This window comes from Sceloporus occidentalis, unplaced genomic scaffold (assembly GCF_023333645.1).
Source record: "Sceloporus occidentalis isolate IW3139 unplaced genomic scaffold, rSceOcc1.0.p SCAF_78, whole genome shotgun sequence".
NCBI lineage: Eukaryota > Metazoa > Chordata > Lepidosauria > Squamata > Phrynosomatidae > Sceloporus > Sceloporus occidentalis.
Window position 1 is genome coordinate 1,771,284 of NW_028317058.1, and position 25,787 is coordinate 1,797,070.

Sequence of the window (25,787 nt, forward strand, 5' to 3'; positions counted from 1 at the left end):
TGTCCTTACATTGTTAGCATGAGTACAACAGAAAGAACGATTCCTTAAGAACACAGCAATACAGTATGTTGTGTGATATATATTTCAGTTGCACCTATATTTTCACATTATCAATGTCATGCCACAGGGCGCTGTGAATAAAACCAAAGTGATAAAGGCCTTCAAGCAAATGAACAGCTGACAGCCCTTTAAATGTACAGCCCGAGAAACAAACTATGTACAGAAACTATACAGGCAGCCACTCTGATCACCGGCTTACTTGTCGACCTACCCCTTATGTCCTGTAAGTTGAAAAATAATGAAATAAAAAATACTAACTTTTAAGCTCCGAGTCAATCAAAATTGATATAACCCATCTGTTATTTATTACAAAACATTGGTGATGTCATCATTATTACAATGTAAACTTCTGCATAGAGTGAGATTCTTGAAAATCAGGTATGATGATATAACTTATACAGTAAACACTTTACTGTCCCAGCTAATGCTTACATTTCACAATAATTCCAAAATGTAGCAGGAATTTGTGGGAACCCCCCTTTTATGTAGGAGCGGCTCGTGAAGGGGAGGGGTTAGCTGGAGACAGCCTTTAGTAGGAGGGGAATGAGTGTGGTCAAGCCGTGTGGTCACACCTCTGTCCGGAGAAAGAAGATGCTGACCCAGAGACCCAGAGGCTTTAACAGGAGACTCTGGGCCAAACAGAGCTTTCCTGGGTATGATAGGAGGTGGTTTAAGAAAAGGATCTGTGCGGTGTATGCCAGGAGCCAGTACAAGTAAAAATAGCTCTGTTACTTGATTTCTGTGGAACTCCCCATAACACAGATCCAGCAGATTTCTGGAGAATTGCTATGTATTTAGGATAATGTTGGCACATTTTAATAAATAAAACAAAATTGCTTTAGTCCTTTAGATATTTTTACTTTTTTTCTATTCTCATTACTGCTCGCTAAATACTCTACATGCATGATATATTCCCGGCCCCTGGTCTTGCCTTGAAGAGAACAGGATAGGCATTTTTGTAACCTTCGGGTGGGCAAATGTTATGCCCTCCCACTAAAGGAGTACATGTTCATTGCACAATTGCAGAATTAATTTGGCAATGTGAGGATAACTTTAAATTCAGTATAAAGAGAAGTAAGTATTCCAAGTATATGGAATATCAAACCATTCCTTTTTAATACATTTGGTGCAATGCAAGGGAGTTCAGGTTTGTTGAGACTGCTATTTTTGTTTTATTACAAAGAATATGTGAGATTTAGAGCCAAAAAATCTAAATCTTATAGCTTCAATTCATAACAAGATACCATATGGTTACTGAGCCAGTTCACAGCCGTGTGTTTGTGTTAAGGAACCTTGCAGAATGTTTTGGCATGCTGTCAAGTGCCTGAATGATGAAAAGTGGTTTATTCTTCATGGTTTCGAACCATCCTTTACTTATAAATCAGAGAAAGGATAACATTATTTTATGGATTCAATCCTTTACTTAAAAGAAAAGCTTTTTGGTTTGGCTCACGACCTAAGAATTTCTGCAGCAAATCCATGCCATCCGCTGACCCTCCAGGTTTCAGTATAACATTTCTGTATTTCATTCCAACCTACGGAGAAAATAACATTGTTCATTTACAAGGCCGTGTTTGTAGACAAAATTCAAAACGGAGTAGAGCACTCAAGGAAAAAAAAAAGCGACATAAGATGAATTGATCGGCTAGAATTCACTGTTTGCTTTGGACTTCATTCCGATGCCGACATGTATCATTACAGCTCCACCCTACCCGACCCCTGAAACATATAGTCATGTAATTAAAGCTTTTTCTGGAGTTCCAAGTTTGGCAAATGGTGCATTAAAGTCAAAATAGCTTTAAAAATGATACATTTGCCTTCTTAAACTGTGTATACTCGCAGTATATGGCTTTATCTTTCAAATGATTCAATGTTTTTGAAGATATTATATTACTGATTAGAGACTAATATACATCTTGAGATTCATGCTATGTGATAAGTTCTGTTTTTTAGTGTTTGGGCCTTGGAATTATTCACTAATTTGTAATTGGGGTTACTGTCTTTTTTTTTTCTCACTCAGCTGAAACTGACATTTTAAGTTTTTTCAAGGGGTAGAATAAGTTAATGTGATGATCTGATATAGTAAGCATGATATTTGGGCAATGGACATCTCTAGAAGGCGACAGGTCCACTTTGAAGGACAGACCACCTAGAACGTGTTTAGCGGAAGAGGCAAACTGAACATGGCCTCTGATTTATCTAATCATTGCTACAATCTAAAATATTAAATAGAGCTTAATGCTACATTAATCGAGTCTTAACATTAGTATAATAGATGTGCCTTCATTGGAGGAATGTGTATGTTTGTCAAGCCTAGCCAGAAGGCCTAGTACGACTGCTCCAAAAATAAATCGAGAGTTACATTGAAAATATCAGCTTGTCCAAGCCTTTCCAGCCACATGGACATTCACTGTACGGAGTTGCGTATGCGGCAATCCCATAAAAAGCAGCCGGGTTATACTGAAAAGGAATTTGATTAAAGGATAATCAGGGTAAATTCACCCCTTGCTAGCCCTCTCTTGCTGTGTCAACAGGGAATAGCTGACGTTCAACAAAGTTTTAGATTCTTTTGGGTCCTTCTATGGTCAGCAACTACCCAAAGTTATGGCATCTTGCTAGAAAACACCACCAGGCCTTTCAGTCACTCATTCTGCTTCATGTTTGTGCTTTACTAAGGATATCTCTAAAATGATGGGCCCTGGATAGTTGGATCTGGTAATTCTCAGATTGAACGGCTCAGCATTGCTGTTCTTCATGCTTTGGTGGCGCATACATGGCATCCATACAAGCAGCGGACAGGTAATGGGAGCGTGTGAAATGTAAAACTATATACATTAAAATGTATTTATGAGCGCAATGCTATTTTAATGGTGTGAGGGTTGCGGAGGGGTAACTCTTCATATATATACAAGCATTTATACCTCTTATCTTATAGAAGGATCCATATATAGAGAAACATGGTATTCTGCAGGACTGTATCAGCCTTAATTTATGTTCCACATTTTTGTTGCCTGTTTAAGTGAGTTAAAGAATTTAGAAACCTTGTGCAAATTTACTCCCTAGATACATTGCATATGGTGCTGGCAAATAATTTCCATTGGGCAAGCGTGTACCGTCGGTACTGCTGCACATTACGCACCACGGGAACAAAAGGGTCTGAGCGCTTACAGTACAATCCTCATTAATGCTGTCAGCACATGCTATAAGTACAAGCAGGGTGTGATTTATCCAAAACCATCATAAGAGGGTACAACAGGCTAATATCATCCTGGATGTAAATATATATATATATATATATGATTTGGAACATGCACTTGCAAGCACTGAGATGAGCGCTGTGGATCAAGTGTACTTTAAATTCATTTAGGTGACGCTTCAGTGCTTATAATGAGGTTAAAAGTCCAGTCTTTGAACTGGGTTGCAAACTGGTGTTTAAGCAGAATATACATCACCTCTGGGTTCATGATCCCTTCTTGTTTGAAGCAGCTGTAAAAGATGTCCATAGAGAAGACCTCACTCCACAAGTATCCATAATACTGACCATCGTAACCGCCAGCCAGATGGCCAAATGTAGCCGGCATGTTTGTGCCTGCCAGAAAATAAAAGAAGACAATTCACTGCCAGAAACATTGCATTAACTATACCAGAAACATTGATTTAGTGACTGATTTCACCTACATGTATTAATAGCTGGCAATTTAATCCGAACTGGCCTGGCCAAACGTGACATTGAATCATACATATTCACTACCATTCAAATGTTTGGGGTCTCTTTAACGGTTTTCATGGAAAACAAGATTTCTAGCTGTTAAATAATTGCAAAACAATTTTCTAATGATCAATTAGCCTTTTAAACTTAAACTTAGCCAACACAACGTTCCAATGGAACCCTGTACACCTATGAAGATATTCCTTTAAAAATCAGGCATTTCCAGCTACAAACGTCTGCACTGGATTTCTCATCCATTTCATGTTATTTTAATGGACAAAATTTGCTTTTCTTTAAATAATAAAAAAAAAGGACATTTTTTAAGTGACTCCAAACGTTTGTAAGTTAGTGTATATTTACAGTATATCTTAAGAACAGAGCAGTCTGAGGCAAGGTCATAAGACTGTTAAACATCACTGTGTGCCGAGTCGATTTAAAATGAGGAGGGTTTGCAATGTCACCAACGGTAAAATAAATGAAGACCATACCTGGCGTAGCAGCTATTCCCAGGATCTCCTCAGAGTACTTGGCATATTCGCTGGCCGTGTCAGCGGACGACTTTGTATGAAGAGACTGATCCAGTTTGCTCAGGAGGATCTGACGGAGACTGAGAAGACCTGACGGATACAAGGTAATTCTGAATAACACTGCAAATGTCATTTCAAAGTACAACATACTAGTATATATATTACATTTGTATTACATTGAACTAAATTAGATAAACAGCCAGATTTCACCTATTTTGTTGCCCTCATGTTTAGTTTCCCCAACATTTTCCATTAACCCCAAAAATTATTACATGAAAAGGAATAGTATTTATTAATCTCAACATCGCTAAATAATCAACAAATACCAACAAACCAAACATGTTAATGAATCCTAAATATAAAAAAGGATTCTATCATCAGAAATCAACCGCACATTCAGCCTGGATATGTTGGAAATCTGTATGCATTCATTCAAAATTGTTTGTGATTTGCATAAACTTACAAATAAATATGTATTTGGTTTCAAAGTAGGCAGATTGGGAAAATGCCTTAAGTTTTTTTAATTTTCTTTACTCCATATGGCCCACAAAACATTTTACTCTACAGGATGACTTAATAAAACAATCTCTATAATTAAGACGGACATTATCCCGCCAGCCGTGCAGTGGATGGAGAAAAAAAATATTTATTACAAGACAAAAAGCCAATAAGGTTGCCTGCACTGGCTACATGAAATGAAATGTACAGTTCCTGCTGCCCTAGCCCCAGGGTAATAAGTCCTGACTCATGACGGGGTTTTCTCTACTCAATACCCAAAGTGGGAAAAGCAGAAAACATGCAGACTTAAGACGTATTATGCAGGCACTGAACCACATCATGATATCACATGTGAATATTGGCAACTATTTTCATAGAAATCATTGGATTTTTAACTTCTAGTTGCAGACCAATGGAATTGCATGTGCAACCCCCAGAATGCAGGGGGTTTCTTGTGGTCAGAAGGCCCATGGATGGTTTTGCTGGTTTCTCCCCCATTGTTTGTTAAGGTTTGGATCCAAAAGACCTAGCTGAATTCTAACTCGTCTACCTTATCGCTGTCTTTCCTTTGCCTGTCTATTGCAGATTTGTGTTTGGATCCACCGCTTGTTGTGAGGGGATACATAGATAGCATGGCGTGACCATACGTCATCTCGACCCTTATGGTCTGTATTATGTTGGCAAGATAAAATTATGATAATGTACCTTAGGAACTGCCACGGTTCTGGCTTCACCCAATTTGTAAGGCAATTACTGTAACTGTTTAAAAGTAAGCAACTATTTTAACTCATGGATACTGAGATGTGTGGGAAAAGGGGCAGAACTAGAATGTAGATTAAATACTGATGTTTTCTCTCCTTCTCTCCCCTACACTTAGAAAAGCTGTCACCCGAGGGTTAGAATGATCATGCTGACCTCGAGGACGGGACGGCTGCTCCCATACACACAATGTGGACTTTTTACATTTAAGGGGAAAGTATATTCTGATACATGAAGGTGTAAAGGTGTAGATTACCTGCATTGGCGAGTCTTGACTCTATTAGTTTGTTGAGGAGATCATCTGGAACGGGGCTACCATCAATATAATGTCTGGACATGCGCTGCAGAGCCTCTTTTTCCCAAACCCAATTCTCCAGCATCTGGGAAGGCACTTCAACAAAATCTGTTTCCACGTTTGTACCACTAAATCGTGCAAACTTTGTCTGTAAATAAACATTAAAGGATAAACAAGTTAATAAATAATATGACAAATAAAACATGAAATGAAAATAAAGCATACAACACATATTAAACATTCATTTTAATAAGCCACGAAAAAGCTCTGCCCCTCCTCTATTTAAATGTTAATAGTGTTTTGAAACTTAGTATGCGAGACTATAAGGCAAAATGGGAAATAATACACTTAAAAAGGGGGCGAGGGATGCTTTCTTTGAACTTAAGGGATAAAAAGAATGAAATCTTAGAACAAGACGCCATGATCTGAAACTAGAGGGCCAAAAGTTTAGATGGTATGTAAGGTTTTACTATATATAGAGAGGGTGGTAGATAAATGGAACAGCCTCCCATCAGAAGAGGCTAATACAGTGAGGGAATTTAAACACGCATGGGATAGATATAAAGCTATCCCAAATCTAAAACAAGACAGAGCACCAATTAAAGTCTTTACATCATATCTTTTGGTAAATTCTATGTTTCTGTGTGTCCCGAGCAACATCCAGATGACTCTGCATGACAAACTATAATAGACATGGTGGGCTACAGATAGGGTGCTGCAACCATCATAGTGTGGAAGGATAGGGCATGGTATAAAAAAAGTTTCATATATTAATACCTATCTATATCATACAAGTGGCAAAAAATTGCCATAATTTTAGTTTTTCTCATACTAAATGATCGAGGGATGTCTTTTCTGGGGGTGTGGCTTTGTGAAGAGGCGGGGCTGATCGTGGCAGCTTTCAGTGGATGGAAAGCAGCGGGTGAGTGGGTGTGGCCAATGGCTGCCCAGCGAAAGAGTAATCTGAGCAGCAGGGCTTCACCAATGCTCAAAATGCTTTCCTCCTCAAAGATTGCTCAGGTCGCTTCTTCATGATGACCCGGTGAGGTAGGTAGCTATGAATTGGTCACAAAGTCCCAGAAAACGTCTCCGTGCCCTAATTATCCCTAAACAAATGTCTCCCCAACAGGCCATTTAAAACGTCGAGAGATTTGGTCACTCGGAGCGCTAGGTATGACATCATAAAAATCTGTGATGAGAAATATTATTTAATGCTTAAAGATGTTTTTGCTGATGGGTAATCTTTAAAAAGCCAGCTTTCTGATGTAGTTTCATAAAAACTAATATTCTGCTTTATTACATCCCTAGCTGAACATAATCTGTATGTGGTCTTATGACACGGTCAGTGGCGTCGCTACAGGGGGGGCAAGGGGGGGCAATTGTCCCCCCCTAGGTTATTCCTTGCCCCCCCCGCCGAATTTGTAACCACCCAGGACAGTTCTTGACTGCTAACGACGGCATGGTGCCGTCGCTAGCAGTCCCAGTCAGGTGCTAACGACGGCACCATGCCGTCACTAGCACTATCTTACCTTGATGGAGGTCTGTGGACCTTCATCACCACCTACCCCGGCGATCTGCCCCTCACACTGAAGGGCATCACCGAGGCCACCCGATCTGCCCAGTGACGTCTCGCGCAATGACGCGAGACAACTGACAACTAACTGACAATTAACAACTGACAATTGTCAGTTAAAGAGGTATGGGGGCATGCTGCTTAGATGCCTGTATCTCAGGCATCTAAGCAGCTACATACCCCCAACATATACCATTGGAAAGGTAATCGCCTCACCTTTCCAACGGTATATAGATTGTAAAAAAAGAATAAAAAATATTAAGTAAAAAAAAAAAATGTAAAAAAAATGATTTGGGGGTCTCTAAAGGCAGATAAAAAAAGATCAAAATTGCCTAGAGACCCCCAAATTAAATTATTTAAACATAAAGTAGTTTAACTTTAAAATAAAAAAAAAAGTTTTAAGTATTCTAGCTAAATGATCACTGTGGTAGCCAATGTTACCACAGCGATCATATAGCTATAAAAAGTCACATTCCCTTTTTAAAAATGGCCGATACAAATTTTTAATCCTATGATCCTTTTGATCATGGGGTTAAATTTAGCCAACGGTAGAGGGAGGCAATTTTTGAAATCCTGATGAACTGCAAATATTATTAAAATCAGCCATTTAGCCTGTGCGGTACGTGAGTAACCATCTCATCCCTGGAGCGCCTTGCATTTTTACGGCAAAACGTATTTTTGCTGTAAAAGTGATTTTTTTTTCTCCCTTTACCATCATTTCTTTGGGATTGTAAGGGGAAAGAATGGTGTGTGCTACTGTGAGTAAATGTATGGAAAGAATGGCGTGTGCTTCTGTGAGTGAATGGAGATATGAAAGTCGTGTGAATGATCAGTAATTAGGGTTGAAGCCTTGGCGTGGCATTACTGCTCACGTAAGAAGATAAATTATGGCACAAAAAGTACACATTTGCAAAAACGACATCCCTTGGCGCATCAAATGAGGGGCTGCATGTGTTTCTAGTACAAACCTGGAGTGCGCAAGACACAAATGAACATGTCGCTATGGTTAGAAAAAACATATTTTCAAGCCAAAGCGACATATTCCATCATTATTTGTGCACTCAACTTTTGTCCTAGAAATACATGTAGCCCCTCATTTGAAGCTCCAAGGGGTATAGTTTCTTAAAATGGATGAATTGTCTGAATGAGGGAGAGCATGAGTTAATATGTGGATGAACTGTCTGAATGAGGGAGAGCATGAGTTAATATGTAGATGATTTGTCTGAATGAGGGAGAGCATGAGTTAATGTGTTTGTGTGTATCATAGATGTATAATTGTGGAAGGGCAAAGATGGCACTAGCAGGATGTTTGAGCCTTGGGGACCGAGATGGCACAGGCAGGGTGTATATGAGACAAAGATGGCAAATCTTATGTGTGTTATCTGGGTGCTGACCAGGTTCTATGTGGGCAGCGTGGTTGGGGTGTGCAACCTGTGATCTATCCCTGTAATTTAGGGGGTTTTAAATATACCTTTAATGCTGTGTTTTTATGTGAATTCCAATTGATCCGTACCTGCAAAGCTGGGTTTGTGTGTTCTTCTGTAGATCCATATCTGCTATGCTATGTTTCCATACATTAATTATGTATACCTGCAAATACAGGGTTTGTATGTCTTGTCCCGGGCGCCGGGCAGGCAGCGGGGTTAGGATACAGATCCCCCGCAGCGGTGCATCCTACTCTCTGATACGCTCAGACAGCCTCCCCTGCCAGCACTTCCCACGGGGGGGGTGCCGGCACAGGAGGTTGTCTAAACGCATCGTGCGGACCGTCCGCACGATGCGTTTTACCTCTGCCGGGGGGACTTACCGGAGCAGACTCCCGGGTGTCTTGCAGGGCCGGCGGGGGACATCTACGCAATAAGCGTATACAACTTCAGGTGCCCTGGAAGACACCCGGGAGTCTGCTCCGTTAAGTCAGGGGGGGGCAGAGGAGGACAGTGGCAGCATATCTCGGGGGGGCAGAAGGACAGTGGCAGCATATCTCGGGGGGAGGGGGAAGTGGACGGAGGACAGTGGCAGCATATCTCGGGGAGGGAGGACAGTGGCAGCATATCTCGGGGAGGGAGGAGGACAGTGGCAGCATATCTCGGGGGGGGGGGGACGGACAGTGGCAGCATATCTCGGGGAGGGAGGAGGACAGTGGCAGCATATCTCGGGGGGGGAGGACAGTGGCAGCATATCTCGGGGAGGGAGGACAGTGGCAGCATATCTCGGGGGGGGGACAGAGTGGTAGCATGTTTTTTTGGTGCTTTTTTAAAGAAAAAAACTTTTTCTTTAAAAAAGCACCAAACTTTTAGGGTTCGGCCTATATACGGGGGCGGCCTATATCCGAGCCAATACGGTATATATTTATATATATATCGGCAGCAGGGACTAATATTAGGCCCTGAAATCATTTAGTGGAAAAGTTAAGGTATTGTGTTGTTTAAAGGATTTCAAGGATTAGTCGTACTAAATTGTGGCTTCAGGCTTCCCATGTTGAATGATCAAGTATTTTATTGTCCAATAACAAAAGTATCATTCCATAGCACATTACTTTTGGCAATATATATATATATATATATATATATATATATATATATATATATATGTGTGTGTGTGTGTGTGTTTTTTCAGTGGTATGATTTAATGGTGGAAATTATTAATGCCCCCCCCCCAGTTTGACTGTGGTATCTTGTGTGCCCCCCCTATATATTGTTTCTAGAGTCGCCACTGGACACGGTCATATATATTCTTTAAAACTTGACATAAAGCTATTGATCGGCTGATCACATGTTTTTTTAAGATTCTTTTTTCTAGAATACAATGTTAAAAGCCTAAAATGCAGTATGAATTGGCACAATTATCACACAACAGCTGGAAACTGAGTACATTTAGATAAACATAGCAAATTCATTTACAATCTTAAAAAAGGCTATACATTAGTTCTTTCCGAAGCTCCGTACGTTCTTCTGATACTTTTAATGATTTTTTTAAAGTTCAATATGTAGCGACCGCCAGGAATTAACAAAATGTTTTCCTAATCGGCGACTTGGCCATAAAAATTCATGAAGCATTAAAAATCTTTTTCAAAATACACAGGTTCTTTAAAGTATAATACCAGGGCTGTGGCATAAAGTTTAATTTTGGAGGTGCAACAAGTAAAATCTAAACGATAAAAGGGAACACATACATATTTAAAAGGACGGGTGTATGACTCAAGGTGCAGTCATAGCCATTTTAGGGATTGGGGAAGAAATGCTGCTTGTTCTCTCTGGCAGCTACTCCCCGACATGATTTCTGTGGGTTTGGCTCGTGACTCCTGCTTCTCGCAGTCAGGTTTATCTTTCTCTGGGCAGGGGGTTGCTATTTGGCCATGTCCATTCCCCACCGACCCCGACATCAACTATAAGCTGCCTGGGCCACCCCAACGCCTTAACAAAGCCACTCTCCGAGAAGTTGGAGAGCTCTAGATAGCCTACCCTAGGAAGTTCTTGGGTATCTTTAACCCCGTAAGGACAATGGGCGGTCCCAAAACACATTGAAAACAATGCATTTTGAGCCTGTACATGTACGGGCTTCGTCATTAAGGGGTTAAGGCATCTTCTGTGCATGTACAGTACATGTGGCACCGCGCGCATGTATTCATCTGATGGTCATTAGTCACTGTCCAAGTTGGATTATGTCTGTAGAGCCATGCAGTAGAGGACCTGATATCTACTCATATCTACCTATAGACAGACCCACAGACAGACAGGCAGACTTCAGAATGAGATGCCAGCAATTATATTAAAAGGTGCTCTTAAACTGTCAACCATTTATTATGTAATTAGTTTAATATGCTTTCTCTGAACTTTCTAAAAAATATATTTCTTCCTAAAGAAGGGGGGTCTCCATTACATCTTGGTTAAAAAAACGTCCCATCTCTGAAAATGGTCAGAAAGTAGCCTTTTTTCCCACCCCAGGGTAACTCTCCTTACTCTCATAAAGCAGGTAGTCATGACTACTAGAATTTTATTTCTGGCACCTAACTTTGTTAACGAAAAATGGGATATATATATATATATATATATATATATATATATATACACACACATATATAGATTCCAAAAGTAGTGACATGATGTCCTGATGAAAGTCTATAAACAAAAAGACTGAAACGTTGACCAGAAAAACTGAGTTTTGTGCACCGGGCAGAGAAATTAAGGTTGGTGTGCAATTGTATTCTTTGGACTTATAATATATATATATATATATATATATATATATATATATATATTATATTATATTATGAAAAACAATCATGAGGGTTCCTAAAGTTTTCTGTATGACTCCACAATTCTACATCGCTTTGTCCAGCTGTACAATTACATATGTTTACAAAACTAAATAAAAAAGAGGAAAAGGATCAGAGGGTACAGGGCTTCACTAAAACTCATATGTGACTTTCTGCAAGTTTATATCTTTTTATGTAAATGAGCAAGGATTTCACTAAAGCATTATTGTTCTGTTGATGTACTGTACATACATTACTGTGATCTTTAGGGCTATACACTTATACCTGGGTTTGGGTCCAAAAAAGAAGGACTGTCCCTACTGAAAAGAGCGACAGCAGAGCTGTCTGTGATACAATAAAAAAACAGAAGGTCTGTGTTACATATAGATACTAATATGTCAAAATTTTACAAAAAAATACACCACTGACCTGCGCACATATCTGGTGCATGACATGCCCAAATTCGTGGAAGTAGGTCTTCACTTCATCATGTCGCAGCAATGATGGCCGTCCAACTGCAGGCTTGGTGAAGTTTGCCACCATGGCAGCGACAGACAACATTCTGCTCCCATCAGGCAAAAGGCAGCCAGGTTGCAAACCAAAGCATGCCGCGTGGCCGTACTTTCCTTCTCTACAGACAGAGATGACAAACAGCCATTAATTAGCACAAATATATGGGAACCCATTTGGGGCTTTCCAATAAATGAGTCAATAATCTTGCTGTGGATCAGTAAAAAGATTAATCACAGTGCAGGATGCCTGTAACGCATGAACAGCAGCACTCGATGGTCAGAAAAAATTATTACCTACTCAACATTTTGCAGTTTAAGCAGAATAACCGCAGATTGTTGATTTAGCAAACACTGAAATTGCTCGACCCTGGAAACTCCCAAGATTTTTACCCCCACCATAGGTTTTGTAAATGGATTGTATTGTCTTGATAACAATGTCACTAATGGCTGTTTTTGGTTTCTGCAAACTTTTGTTTAAGTTCCCGTTTGCATTGTAATGCTTTTATTATTAGACCACGTATGAAGGCCGCACTTCTCCATGTGGGATTTCTGTGCTGACATGGGCCATTTAACTCGCTGCATGAACAGTTCCTAGCTATGTGATGACAGAAGCCTCTGTTTTTTCTGGCTGTTCTAGCTGTACTGTGAGCTACAATTCTCAATTAAGGATGCTACCTTTGCCCCCCAATGGGATACACTGAAACTTATTAAAAGAGCTTTGGGATGTTCTGATGAGAGTTATTTAACCAGTCTGTATGGGCAGAAGTAGTTCCAGAACATTAGAATTTGGCAATTGTAGTACCACTTTACAAAAAGGGTAGCAGGGAAGACTCAGCCAACTGCAGACCAGTAAGTCTTACATCAGTAGTTGGGAAATGAATGAAAACCATGCTAAATGATAGGGTTATTAAATATTTGGCTCCTAATGGGTTGCAAAATCAGAAACAGCATGGGTTTGCTTCAAGGAGACCTTGTCAAACTAAAGTTACTCTTTAACTTGGTAACTAACTTAATAAACCAAGGAAGATCAGTAGACATAGTCTATCTAGATCTCAGTAAGGCTTTCAACATAGAAGGTAGTAGTTAATAGTTTATATTGAGCAGAAGGACTTGTTACTAGTGGGGTACCTCAGGGAACAGTATTGGGACCCGTAGTTTTAATATTTCTATTAGTGATATTACAGAAGGCCTTAATTGCAAGGTGCGTCTTTTTGCAGATAACACAAAGGTCTGCAACAGGGGTAGACATACCTGGGGGAACAAGCCAAACAGCAAATTATTTAAGTAAATTAGAAGAATGGTCAGGAGTGTGGCAGCTGCAGTTTAATGTTCATAAATGTAAAATAATGCACTTGGGACATATACATTCCAAGGCAGAATATAGCATTTATTTCTGATGATTTAAAGCTAAACAATAAAGCATCATAAAAATCAAGCAGGGTGCTGGTTTGTATAGCAAGAGGCAAAAATGGTAAATAGTTTGCAGGATAAAAATATCACTAAGGGATCTTAATATGTATAGCTTGAAGGAAAGAAGTGAGAGGGGAGGTGTAAAAGAAACATTTAGTTACTTAAAGGGATTGAACAAAGTACAGAGTTAGATGTAACGTAAGGCAGTTTTACTTTACAGAGAGAGAGTGATAGATACATCGAATATCCTCCCATCAGAAGTGGTAGATGTTAATACATTGAGGGAATTTAAACAAGCATGCGATTGGCATAAAGCTATCCTGAATCTAAGATGAGACCAAGAACCAACTAAACAGGCCGAAAGGCTTTTATCGGCCATCAAATTCTATAGAATAAAACTGCCTTTTTGGTCAGCTACAACTTACAGCCCAGAGCCAATGGATTGAGGGACGTTGTTAGCTTAAGATGACCCGAGCTTGCAACATAATATCGGCTATACCTTGGATACAGGTCAAGATAGAACTGCCCCAGGGCTTCACCACTTGCGCTGTCATACACCGTGTACAGGGTTACGTTCTCATGCCACACGTGGCAGTTTTCCACTTGCTCAAAGTGGAGTCCGAGGAGCTCCTGGTAAATATGTAGCAGGTTTTCAGTGACAGTCTCCATGGGAAAATACTCTCGGAGCTTCTCCTGGTCCACTGAATACTTAGTCTCTACTATTAGAGTGAGATAATAATGTAGGTCCCAGGCATTGATTTTATTGTCCATCTCTAGGCCTCTTTCAGCACATTCTTTATTTTTTAACTCCAAAATGAGTTGCTTTTCTGCATCCCCAAGAGGTTGCAACTTCATTTTTAAATTATCTACAAAGCAAAGAAAAAAACTTTATAATGTATATTAATATTCTACTTGCTTTAATAGCCCATACTTTACTTGATCTTTGACTTACCGTATTTTTTGCTCCATAAGACGCAGTTTTTTTCCTCCCAAAGTAGGATGAAAAATCAGCCGCGTCTTATGGAGCGAAGATGCAGGCAGGGAGGGAGGGGGGGGGGCAACGATATACCGTATTTATCGGCGTATAACACGCACTTTTTTAACTAAAATCCGGAGCTTAAACCCTACCTGCGTGTTATACGCCGATAAATCCGGGGTCGCAACTGAGGCAGGTGGCGGCGGCCGCCAGCAGAGGAGTCCTGGATTTCTGCCAGTCAGGGGGGCCCAAGGGGTGCCGAGCGGTTGCTGAAGACAACCGCTCGGCAACTCTCGGGCCCCCCTGCCTGACAGATATACAGGAATCCTTTGCTGGCGGCGGCCGCCACCGCCGCCTGCCTCAGCGCTTCAACTCCTGTGTTGGAAGCGTTTGTCTCGGGTGCCGGCGCTTTACGCTGGGCGCCGGCATATGACGTCAGACGCCGGCGCTCAGCAGTGAAGCGCCGTCACCCGAGACAAACGCCTCACGCTTCCAACACAGGAGTTTAAGGTAAGTGACCGGGGCGGGGGGGGGAGATCCTGAGAAGGGGGGGTTAGGGAGTTAGAGGGGAGATCCTGAGAAGGGGGGGTTAGGGAGTTAGAGGGGAGATACTGAGAAGGGGGGTTAGGGAGGGAGGTCTTACTGTGTGTGTCTTACTGTGTTTGTGTGTGTGTGTCTTACTGTGTGTGTGTGTGTCTTACTGTGTGTGTGTGTGTCTTACTGTGTGTGTGTGTGTGTGTCTCACTGTGTCTGTGTGTGTCTTACTGTGTCTGTGTGTGTCTTACTGTGTGTGTCTTACTGTGTTCATAGCTTATTCAGTTATTGTAATAAATATTTTAGCCCATTTTTTAGCTCAAAATATTTTTTCCTTTTTTTTCTCCTCTAAAATCTAGGTGCGTCTTATCAGCAGTTGCGTCTTATAGAGCGAAAAATACGGTATTTTTACAATAGCTCTATTTCTGTTAGATATCTGCTTTGATTGCCTCATTATATTTCCTTTACCATTTCAGCAAAGAAATGCATTTTAATATATATATATATATATATATATATATATATATATATATATATATATATATATATATATATATATATATATATAGAGTAGAGGTTGTAGCCGTATTAGTCCAGTAGTGTCAATATCAAAAAACAGATGGAATAAGTATCTTGTGATAATACCTTTTTTATTTGGACTAACAGAATTTTGGAATGACAAGCTTTCGGGAGCTCTTCTCCCTTTCTCAAGTCTAAAACATTTCTGAGCAAAACGACACATAGAATTCAATGTTGTGTGGCAGGGACACATACTTTTACAACATCTCACCCTCTCTTATCAGATCTGGGTAGTAAGCCCCCCTCCCCTGCCACACAACATTGAATTCTATGTGTCGTTTTGCTCAGAAATGTTTTAGACTTGAGAAAGGGAGAAGAGCTCCCGAAAGCTTGTCATTCCAAAATTCTGTTAGTCCAAATAAAAAAGGTATTATCACAAGATACTTATTCCATCTGTTTTTTGATATATATATATATATATATATATATATATATATATATATATATATATAACAGAGTTGTTGGACATTGTCAGTCAGAATGGAAGTGGCTTAAGGCAAAAGTCCGATCCGAGTACAGGTGGTGTCTGATTAGATCTTTGTGTGAAGGCTCGCCCAATGAGATCAACAACAGCCGCAGTGATTAGTTAATATTTGTATATGGAGTGTTGAGTATGAAGCAGGAGGAGAGCTTGTGACATTAAAGGAGATATGGGCATGGGGCATGATGGAGGTTGCGGACCAGACAGTTGTCATGGAGCTGAGGGAGAGGCAGGGATGGGATGGAAAGAGGTGGAGACTATAGGAGGAAAGAGACAGGCAGACAAGGGAGAAAGGTAAAGAGTGAAAAGGGGGTATTTGAATATTTGTATCTAATAATATATTCAAGTTATTGGTGCTAAAGGTGGTTCTACAAGCTATTGAATCATAAGGTGTACTTTTTTTTTTTTTTTACACACACATGGCTTTTCCATTTTGGCTTTATTTTTGTTGAATAAATCATGACACAGTGTAATATGTCATGTGTTATTGTTCATCTGAGGTTGTATTTACTATTTTTTAAGGAACAGATTATAATCACACATACAGTTAAAGAGAGATAAAGCATAACTAACCTAGAAATGTAGATACATTTTTGGTATTATTAGCCATATTCAGCTCAAGGACAAAATCAGCATGTGTTGGGTATCCCAGCAGCTCCGCCATTTTTGCCCTCAGAGTAATCAGCTGTTCAAGGATATCAGTGTTCTCCTAAAAAGGAACAAGTATATAATCAGTATTATGCTGGTGAACATTTGCTTTCCATGTTTGTTTTACAAAGGATTGAGGGGGTTTCATGACGATCCTTCCTAATTGATGGGAACAGCAGAAGCACAGCTACATGTACTTGGAAGTAACGGTGATATACTATGCTGTGCTTTCACCTAATTGAGAATGTCCCAGTCTTGCCTGTTCCTCTTAGAATCCTACCTACATATGTATATTTTTCATTATGTAATGTGAGGAAAAAGACACTGGAAACAAGACATTTTTAGTCAATAAAGCAATATTTAAAGTAAATTATCTTGTTTTAGTACATAGTTAAAGTTCCTCACACATTAGTGTATCTTCCCTTTGACAGCCTTTGTGCACAAACATATATATATATATATATATATATATCACAACTGAGTCATACTTACTATAATACATCTCCTGTTAAAAGCGGTTTCCAATTTTCTTCTTGTTTCAGGAACAGAGCACTTTTTTAGAATGGGGAAATAATGGGGATACTGAAGGGTAACTTTGAATGTGTTACAATCAGTCTTTTCCAAGCTATCAATGAAATCATCAGGAAGCCCATCTGCAAAATATTAAAAGGCTTGGTGTTCATAGAGGCATTTCCCCGAAGCCAGGAGGTTGCTGGGGCTAAGCAAAAGAAAACGTATCCATCATGCGATACCATCAGGGAGGCATTTGATTGGCCCCAAATGTATTCTGCAGCATTACAACAACCCCAAACATACAACGAACGTCATTAAGAACTATGTTCAGAGTAAAGAAGAACAAGGAGTCCTGGAAGTGATGGTACAGCCCCACAAAGCCTTGATCTCAATATCAGCAAGTCCCTCTGGGATTACGTGAAGAGAGAGAAGCAACTGAGGCTGTCTAAATCCACTCAAGAACTCTAGTTAGTTCTCCGAGATGTTTAGAACAACCTACCAGCCAAGTTCCTTAAAAACAGTGTGCAGGCGTACCTAGAAGGACTTACGCAAATGCTGGTCACACCAGATATTGATTTGATTTAGATTTTCATTTTGTTCACTCACTTTTGCATTTTGTTAAATGATAAAAATAAATTATTAACATGTCTATTTGTTCACATCTGCCTAAAACATTTGCACATTACTGTATATGTATGATATGTTTTGGAATAAATTCAACTCCGGCTTTTGTTTAGAAAAAAAATACAAATTATTAATCACCTACCTAGTTCTGCTTTGGTAAAGGTTAGAGATGTGTTTTCGTCATTGAGATTTTTATTGAAGTCAATGCTAAGCTGATTAATCTTTTTTTTAATGGTCTTTATTTCCTGGGGAAAAAAACACAGTAAAACCAATATGAATACATCATTATATGTGGCTTTTATCCATCAAAATCCCCTTGAATTTTCAGTAAAATATGTGACAGAACAAAAATTAATGTCGATAGTCATTTAGTATAAAGGCATGACCTCAACCTTTTAATGAAAAGCATAATGCTTTACCACCAGAGGGCAGTGCATGCATTACTATGGTGTAATCATTTTATCCAACTTAAAGTCAATATATATATATGATATTATAGGCAAAATAAATCCATGTATATAATGATACATGTATAACTGTTCAAAAGTTTGGGGTCACTTAGAAATTTCCTCTTTGGGGGGGGTGGAGAACATTTTGTCCATTAAAATAACATGAAAGAGTAGATATTGTTAATGATGTAAATGACTATTATAACGGAATATCTTCATTGGCAGTCATCATTCCTGTGTTCCATTGTTATATTATGTTCGCTAATCCAAGTTTAAGTTTAAAAGGCTAATTGATCATTAGAAAACCTCTTTGCAAATTATGTTACACAGCTAGAAAGGTCCCTGTTTTCCATGAAAACAGCTAAGTGACCCTAAACTTTTGAATGGTAGTGATATTACTGGCAATAAAGTTAATGAATTCTGTTTCCCATTTAAAATGTATTTCCTAGCTGAACGTGCAGGACAATACCACTTTCATATCAGTAAACACATGCAATAACGGGATACTGTAATGTGTAAGAATGATAAAGAACAGCATAAGATACACTTAAGTTCATTTACTGAGCCATGTAAAAAGACACTTACATTCTGCACTTCTGCAGGAAGATGGAGTCCATTACGTTTTCCATTCTGAACGGATTTCTCCAAATATCTTTTAACCTCAGAGTGCAGTTGTTCTAAGTTTTGTATTTGCTGGAGAGAGAGAGAACACATGTAATGATGTGAACACAAAGAGACCGTTTACTGTTCCGGAGGCCACCTCACATTCCACCATCCACAGTCCTGAAGTGGAGCTCTAGTAACTGATAACACAAATGCACAAGGTTCACTCCGGGGGTCATAATTTCCTCATAAAACATTGAGCCATGGACCTCTGCATGGACTCCAAGTCAAATTTCAGTTTTAAAGAGTGCTTAACAGACAGAAGGCTTTTCCAACTGTAAAGTCTGCTGTCAAAAGAAAACTGAGTTTGGAAAACCTAAATCCACTGTAATGACCAAGACATCAAATTAACAGGTTTTTCAACAACTGTAAGAATTGTGAATTTCAAGATCTGTGTCTGTCAAGCAGTGGTGTATTTTGCCCAAAGGCAACTAGGTCTGAGCCTTGGGCACCAGGTCTGGAGGTAACCACTGGGCAGCTTCAATAGGGGCTAAATAGGGCCCCCCCAGAACTCTGTGGGTCTTAATGGGCCAGTTGGCAAAACCAGAGACATCCTTTGAAACTCCTCATTGTATACTATGAAGGTCTCTGCTGGCTTCTGTATAGTTGTCTGCCTCACCCAAAGTGAAGAATTCAACTCTGAAGATACATACAACTTACTTGGCGGCATCCACAAGGTAACTGCCCAAGCTGTTGTTGAACCACAACTTTCTCAACAAGGATGAGAAAACACACAAAACAAATAATACAAACATATAGGCAGTGTTTCTATCCGTTATTTAAAGCTTTTAGTACACATTAAAGTACTCACATAAAAATGAAGGATTCTTTTGAAAATATCTTCTCTCATATTCATTTCCACATCAAAATCAGACAGAATCTTGTCAGCCTGGGTGCTTGCCGTCCGCACGTCTCTGTTGGGTGAGACATGCTGGGGAAAATCCAACATGCTTCTTTCAACTGCAAACACAAAATAAAAAAAACGAGAACGTTAGATAGTATTGATGGTTAGACCTCTGTTCTGAAATATGAAAACTGAAAAAATGATTGCCATAGTTTCATGGAGCTTTTTTTCCAATATACAAAAATATGTAAAAAGTTATATTTTAATCTCTTAGTGTAAACATACACTATATGACCAATAGAATGTGGACACCTGACCATCACACCTATATGAACGAGCTTGTTGGACATCCTGTTCAAAAACCATGGGCATTAATATGGAGTTGCCCCCCTTGCAGTTCCTCAACACCAAACATCTCAAATAACATCTGCATGGACCTCGCTCCGTGCACAGGGGCACTGTCATGCTGAAGCAGGAAAGGGTCTTCCCCAAGGCAGTGCCATTAATTAGGAAACATACAATTGCCCAAAATGTCTTTATACACCGTAACATTACCCTTCACTGAAATAAAGGGGTCTAGCCCGAACCCTGAAAAACAGCCCCAAACTATTATCCCTCTTCCACTAAACTTTACAGTAGGCAGTAAGCCTTCCAGTAGGTAGAGTTCTCTTGGCATCTGCCAAATCCAGATTCATCCATCAGACCTCCAAACGGTGAAGCGTGATTTATCACTCCAGAGATCGCTTCCACTGCTCCAGAGTCCAGTGGCAATGCTCTTTACACCAATTAAGTGGACACTTGAGATTCCCCATAGTGATCTTCGGCTTGTGTGCAGCTGGTTGCCATGGAAACCCATTTCACAAAACTTGACCGACAGTGTTTGTGCTGATGTTGCTTCTAGATAGTTCAGAGCTCTGTAGTGAATGATGCTACAGAAGACAGATGCTTCAGTATTCAGCAGCCCTGTTCTGAGACTTTGTGTGGTCTACCGCTTTGTGGCTGAGCTGTGATTCCTACATACTTCACGATAACAGCACTAACAGCGGATCTAGCAGGGTAGAAACTTTATGAATCTCTGGCAAAGGTTGCATCCTATGACACTGCCACGTTTTTAGTCACTGAGCTCTTGAATATGACCCATCCTTGTTGATTTTATATACCTGTTAGCAATGGATATGTCTACAACACCTAAACTCATAGCAGAGAGGGGTGTCCACATACTTTTAGCCATATAGTGTAGCATGGCCTACGCCAACATAAGATCTCCTTTGAGGCGAACACTAAAGAACACTCAAAGCAACAACAATATTAAGAAACATTTGGACTGTCATATCTCTACCTTAGTTATCCAACCAAACCCATGAAGCCCCACTGCATTGAAATGTTTTACATACTGAGTAGGACAATGTATACAAGAACTATAATAACTTTTCTTCATAACTTCTCTGAGCCTCAAATTAATCTGCTTCTTAAATTCACCAGGTGAATAGTGAACATTTTACATAAAAAATATTTTAGTTTATTACAACAAAATAAGTGTTTAGTTGCTGGCTTCCTAAACCCTTTAATGACCTCTCACCAGTATGGAATGTTTTTAGCAGTATTGGAGACCCAGCTACTGTTAAGGAGTGAAAAGGTTTTTTTAGCGATGCATTTCTCCAAAATGTTGTGGACTCCTTATTCACGGGTGATACCTATTATAGGGACAACACCAAAAAAAAAAGATTTTCACATCAGCTTTCAGGACCTCAGAGGTATCTTATTTAGATGATGTTTAAAGAATCCATCCTCTTTAGGACAATACAATATATCAATTCTCCTTACCCAAAATTGTCAAATCCTACACTGGTCTCTTGTTTTCTTCCCAACACATTCAAAGTAGGACTTTCAATAAAAACTTCATTTTTTCCATAAATCTTTAAAGTAAACATAATAATTTACCTGCATACTCCAACTCAAGGTCAGCTAAAACCTTTATGGTGTTCTCATATGTGACCTTTTCAACATCAAGAGCAGCGACCGTGTCGTACACACGTTTTGTTTTCCTAATAAGCTCTTCTGTCCTGGTGTGAATCTGCTCTGGAGACAAGTCCCATCTTAAGATGTTTCTGCCGGTGCTGATATTTGTCGCGATCTCCCTCACACCAGCAGTAAAGTCGGATCCCAATGTCATTTTTAATAAAATTCTGGAACTACGTACTCTGCAAACATAAGGAGAAAACACTAAACTGCTTTAGGAAGTGACCAGACCCTTTCCATGACGTGGTGGTATAACCTCAATTTCAAGGTGGAAGAATAGAATGATGAGGATATCCATATCACACTAGAGAGCGCAACATATATGAAAGCTGGAGGTCACCGCTCCACTGATTTCTAACCGCCATACCACATTGCTTCCAAATGCCCCTCTTTAGGGACCCAAATCATTTCGTCCCTCTCTGCTCCCCTTGATGTGTATCCTATTCAAGAGTGAGAGGCTATCACAGTGTTCTACAGGCCAAAACGCCACAATCATGTGTATAGAAACAACAGAAAAAGCTACATTTTAAACATAAAGAATAATATTATTCTTCTTATAATAAATAAAGTAGCTATCAGAAAATCCAAATCCAGCGAAGACTTTACTCACTATAAATTCATGCTCCACACCTACAACTCTGCCCTCTCTCTCACCAAACAGCTCTACTTCTCCACTCTCATATCCTCTCTTTCTTCCAACCCACGACGCCTTTTTTCTACTTTCAACTCCCTTCTCTGTCCCTCCACACCCACACAACAAACCTCTCTCACTGCCCAAGATCTTGCTACCCACTTCAAAGAGAAGATCGAGACTATTAGAAAAGACCTCTCTTCCTTACAACTCCCTCCTACACCACTCAACACCACTCTCTCCACTCCTACTATACTAACTGCCTTTTCCCCTACAACCGAAGAAGAGATAGCAACTCTTCTTTCTTCCTCTCACCCAACAACCTGTCCCCTCGACCCCATCCCTTCACACCTTACAAAGTCTCTATATCCATCCCTTGGTCCATCACTTACCCACCTATTTAATCTTTCTCTATCATCTGGAACTGTACCATCTGCCTTCAAGCATGCGCTAATCACACCAATTCTAAAGAATCCTTCCTCAGATCCCGTCTGTTTGACTAACTACCGCCCTATCTCTCTGCTTCCTTTTACCTCTAAGCTGCTTGAACGGATTGTGTACAATCGCCTCATTAACTTCCTCTCCTCTAATTCCCTCCTTGACCCTCTACAGTCTGGTTTCAAACCCCTTCACTCTACTGAAACAGCTCTAACAAAAGTCTCCAATGACTTGCTCTCTGCCAAAGCAAAAGGTCACTACTCTATTCTAATTCTACTGGATCTCTCTGCTGCTTTCGATACTGTTGATCACCACCTTCTTCTAGACTCACTTGCTTCTATAGGCATTCGAGATACAGCTCTCTCCTGGATCTCCTCATATCTGTCTAACCGTTCCTTCTCTGTCAGCTTCTCTGGCAAGACATCATCACCCCTTCCACTTTCGGTTGGTGTCCCCCAAGGTTCAGTCCTTGGCCCTCTGCTGTTCTCTCTTTATACTTCCTCTCTTGGCAAACTAATCAACTCATTTGGCCTCCAGTATCTCCTATATGCAGATGATACCCAAATCTACCTGTCTTCTCCTGATCTCTCTCCATCTCTCCTGTCCCGTATTACCAACTGCTTGTCTGCTATTTCTTCATGGATGTCACAACACTACCTGAAACTTAATCTTTCTAAAACTGAACTCATTATCTTCCCTCCATCTCCACTCCCTGAATTCTCTATCACCATTAACAACACGACTATCTCTCCTACTAACCAGGTCCGATGCCTTGGGGTCATCCTTGACTCAAACCTCTCCTTCATCCCTCACATTCAGTCCTTCGCCAGATCCTGCCGCTTGCACCTAAAAAACAACTCTCGTATCCGCCCATTCCTCACCCAAGAATCCACAAGAACCCTGGTTCATTCCCTTATCATTTCCCGTCTTGACTACTGCAACACTATTCTGGTTGGCACTCCACTGTCTCGACTCTCTCCTCTATAGTCTATCCTAAATGCCGCTGCTAGGCTCATCTTCCTTGCACGTCGCTCCTCTTCTGCTTCCCCCCTCTGTGAAACCCTCCACTGGCTCCCAATTACCTTTAGAATTAATTTTAAGATCCTGGTACTGACATATAAGGCCATCCATAATACTGCTCCTCCGTACATTTCTGACCTCATTAGCAAATACTCTCCTACTCGATCCCTACGTTCCTCCCATGGGCTAAGGCTCTCCTCCTCACTCATAACCTCTTCCTTTTCCCATCTACAAGATTTCACTCGAGCTGCCCCATATCTCTGGAATCTACTCCCAAGGAACCTTCAGCATTCTCCCTCCCAACATTCAAGAAACATCTAAAAACCCACTTCTTCAGAGAAGCCGCACCATCTTAGCTGCTAGAACTTCCCTGTCGTTGATACAACCCCCACAATACCTCTCACCCTTTCTCTATGCCTTATGTTTGTCACCCCATTTCCCTCTAGATTGTAAGCTTGCGAGCAGGGCTCTCTCCACCAAATGTATCGGTTTGTCTTAGTCTGTCAGATCTTGTCTTGTCATATCCCTTGAATTTATGTATTGTATTAAGCGCTGCGTAAACTGTTGGCGCTATATAAATAAAGGATAATAATAATAATCAGTAATTAAGTCTGTTATTATCTGGGTCTATGATGTTACTCAAATGACACTACTTCTCTAGAGGTTGAAGAAGTGTGATGTAGGCTTATTTAGCATCCCGAGCTACTGTATAAACAGGGAAAACATCTAAAATGTTAGTCCGACACAAGAAACATTACCCTTCAGTGAAACGTATCTCCCTACATTTCATATGGTCAAAGAAGGAACGCTTGTTTTAGGGACCGTGGATAGACGTGTGGATGATGGCAGGGCTTTTTAATTCATTTTCCATCTATTAGTAGCAGTTTTCAAACTCCTCACTTGACTATGCATGATGAAGGGCCATCCCGGCACGTTCCTCCGGAAAGAAGGGCTGAGGTGGCCCCGAATAATGCATTTTTCGCTAGGTGACGACACTCAAGAAATCTCTATAATTTAACTATGCATTAAACAGGGTCTGCCAAGCCCTTCCTGCGGCTGAAGCTTACTGTGCTTTCAAAATGCATAGTGACATCAAGGAGATGAAACTGCAGCTTTCCAGCAAACTCTCCCATTAGTGAACAAACCTCTCTTATTTATTGTGAACGGGGAAGAGAGAGGCAGTAGGGCAGAGTTATTTGAGTGCCACAGAGTGTCTGTCTGTCTAATACATTTTAACATGTGTATAAGGATTTTGCTCTATTTATATAAAAATGATTGTGACTTTTAGGGCCACAGAACACGGACTAATATCAAACATTCCGAGCACCCTGAAAAGAGGTCCATCCGGGGGGAAGAAAGGGAAGAATAGATTTTGATCCCAAAATAGGGCTGGTCGTTGCCCAGGTGGTAGACTTGGAAGGTACGTTGCCAATAAAATAATTTAAATATTTTTTGTCGCTGGAAAACAAAAAAACAGTGAATCGCTGTTTGTGAAAGTACACAGAATAATTCTCATGCCTGGTAATAATGATATAATAGAAATATACTGGCCACTGGTTTTACAGAAGTGGCCGGTACATTTTATATATTATATATAATAAGTATTAATTAATATTCACATTTACCAATTACTCCATATAAACTTGTGCTGTATATTTGTGGACTGTTACTAAAAAAAAAAGGTAAACAAAAACAGAACTTCGTTGTCTGAGGCCCCTAGCCACCCCATACCCCAGAGAGTTACCGTCCGGCTATACACAATGGCGGTAT

At 40.1% G+C, this 25,787-nt stretch overlaps 1 protein-coding gene across 1 annotated transcript; it reads right to left on the minus strand.

Moving 5' to 3' along the window:
* Positions 1 to 1,463: 1,463 nt before the first annotated feature.
* Positions 1,464 to 22,100, minus strand: LOC149285506 (neurolysin, mitochondrial-like). Its single transcript, XM_089495253.1, has 12 exons — positions 21,851 to 22,100; positions 19,877 to 20,025; positions 18,988 to 19,095; positions 18,096 to 18,198; positions 17,309 to 17,469; positions 16,742 to 16,877; positions 14,098 to 14,464; positions 12,106 to 12,307; positions 5,810 to 5,996; positions 4,258 to 4,386; positions 3,513 to 3,649; positions 1,464 to 1,595 (listed from the first exon to the last, which is right to left on the minus strand). Exons 1-12 carry the CDS (start codon positions 22,080 to 22,082, stop codon positions 1,464 to 1,466), a joined length of 2,043 nt encoding a protein of 680 aa, XP_089351379.1. The 5' UTR covers positions 22,083 to 22,100.
* Between the last annotated feature and the right edge of the window lie 3,687 nt (positions 22,101 to 25,787).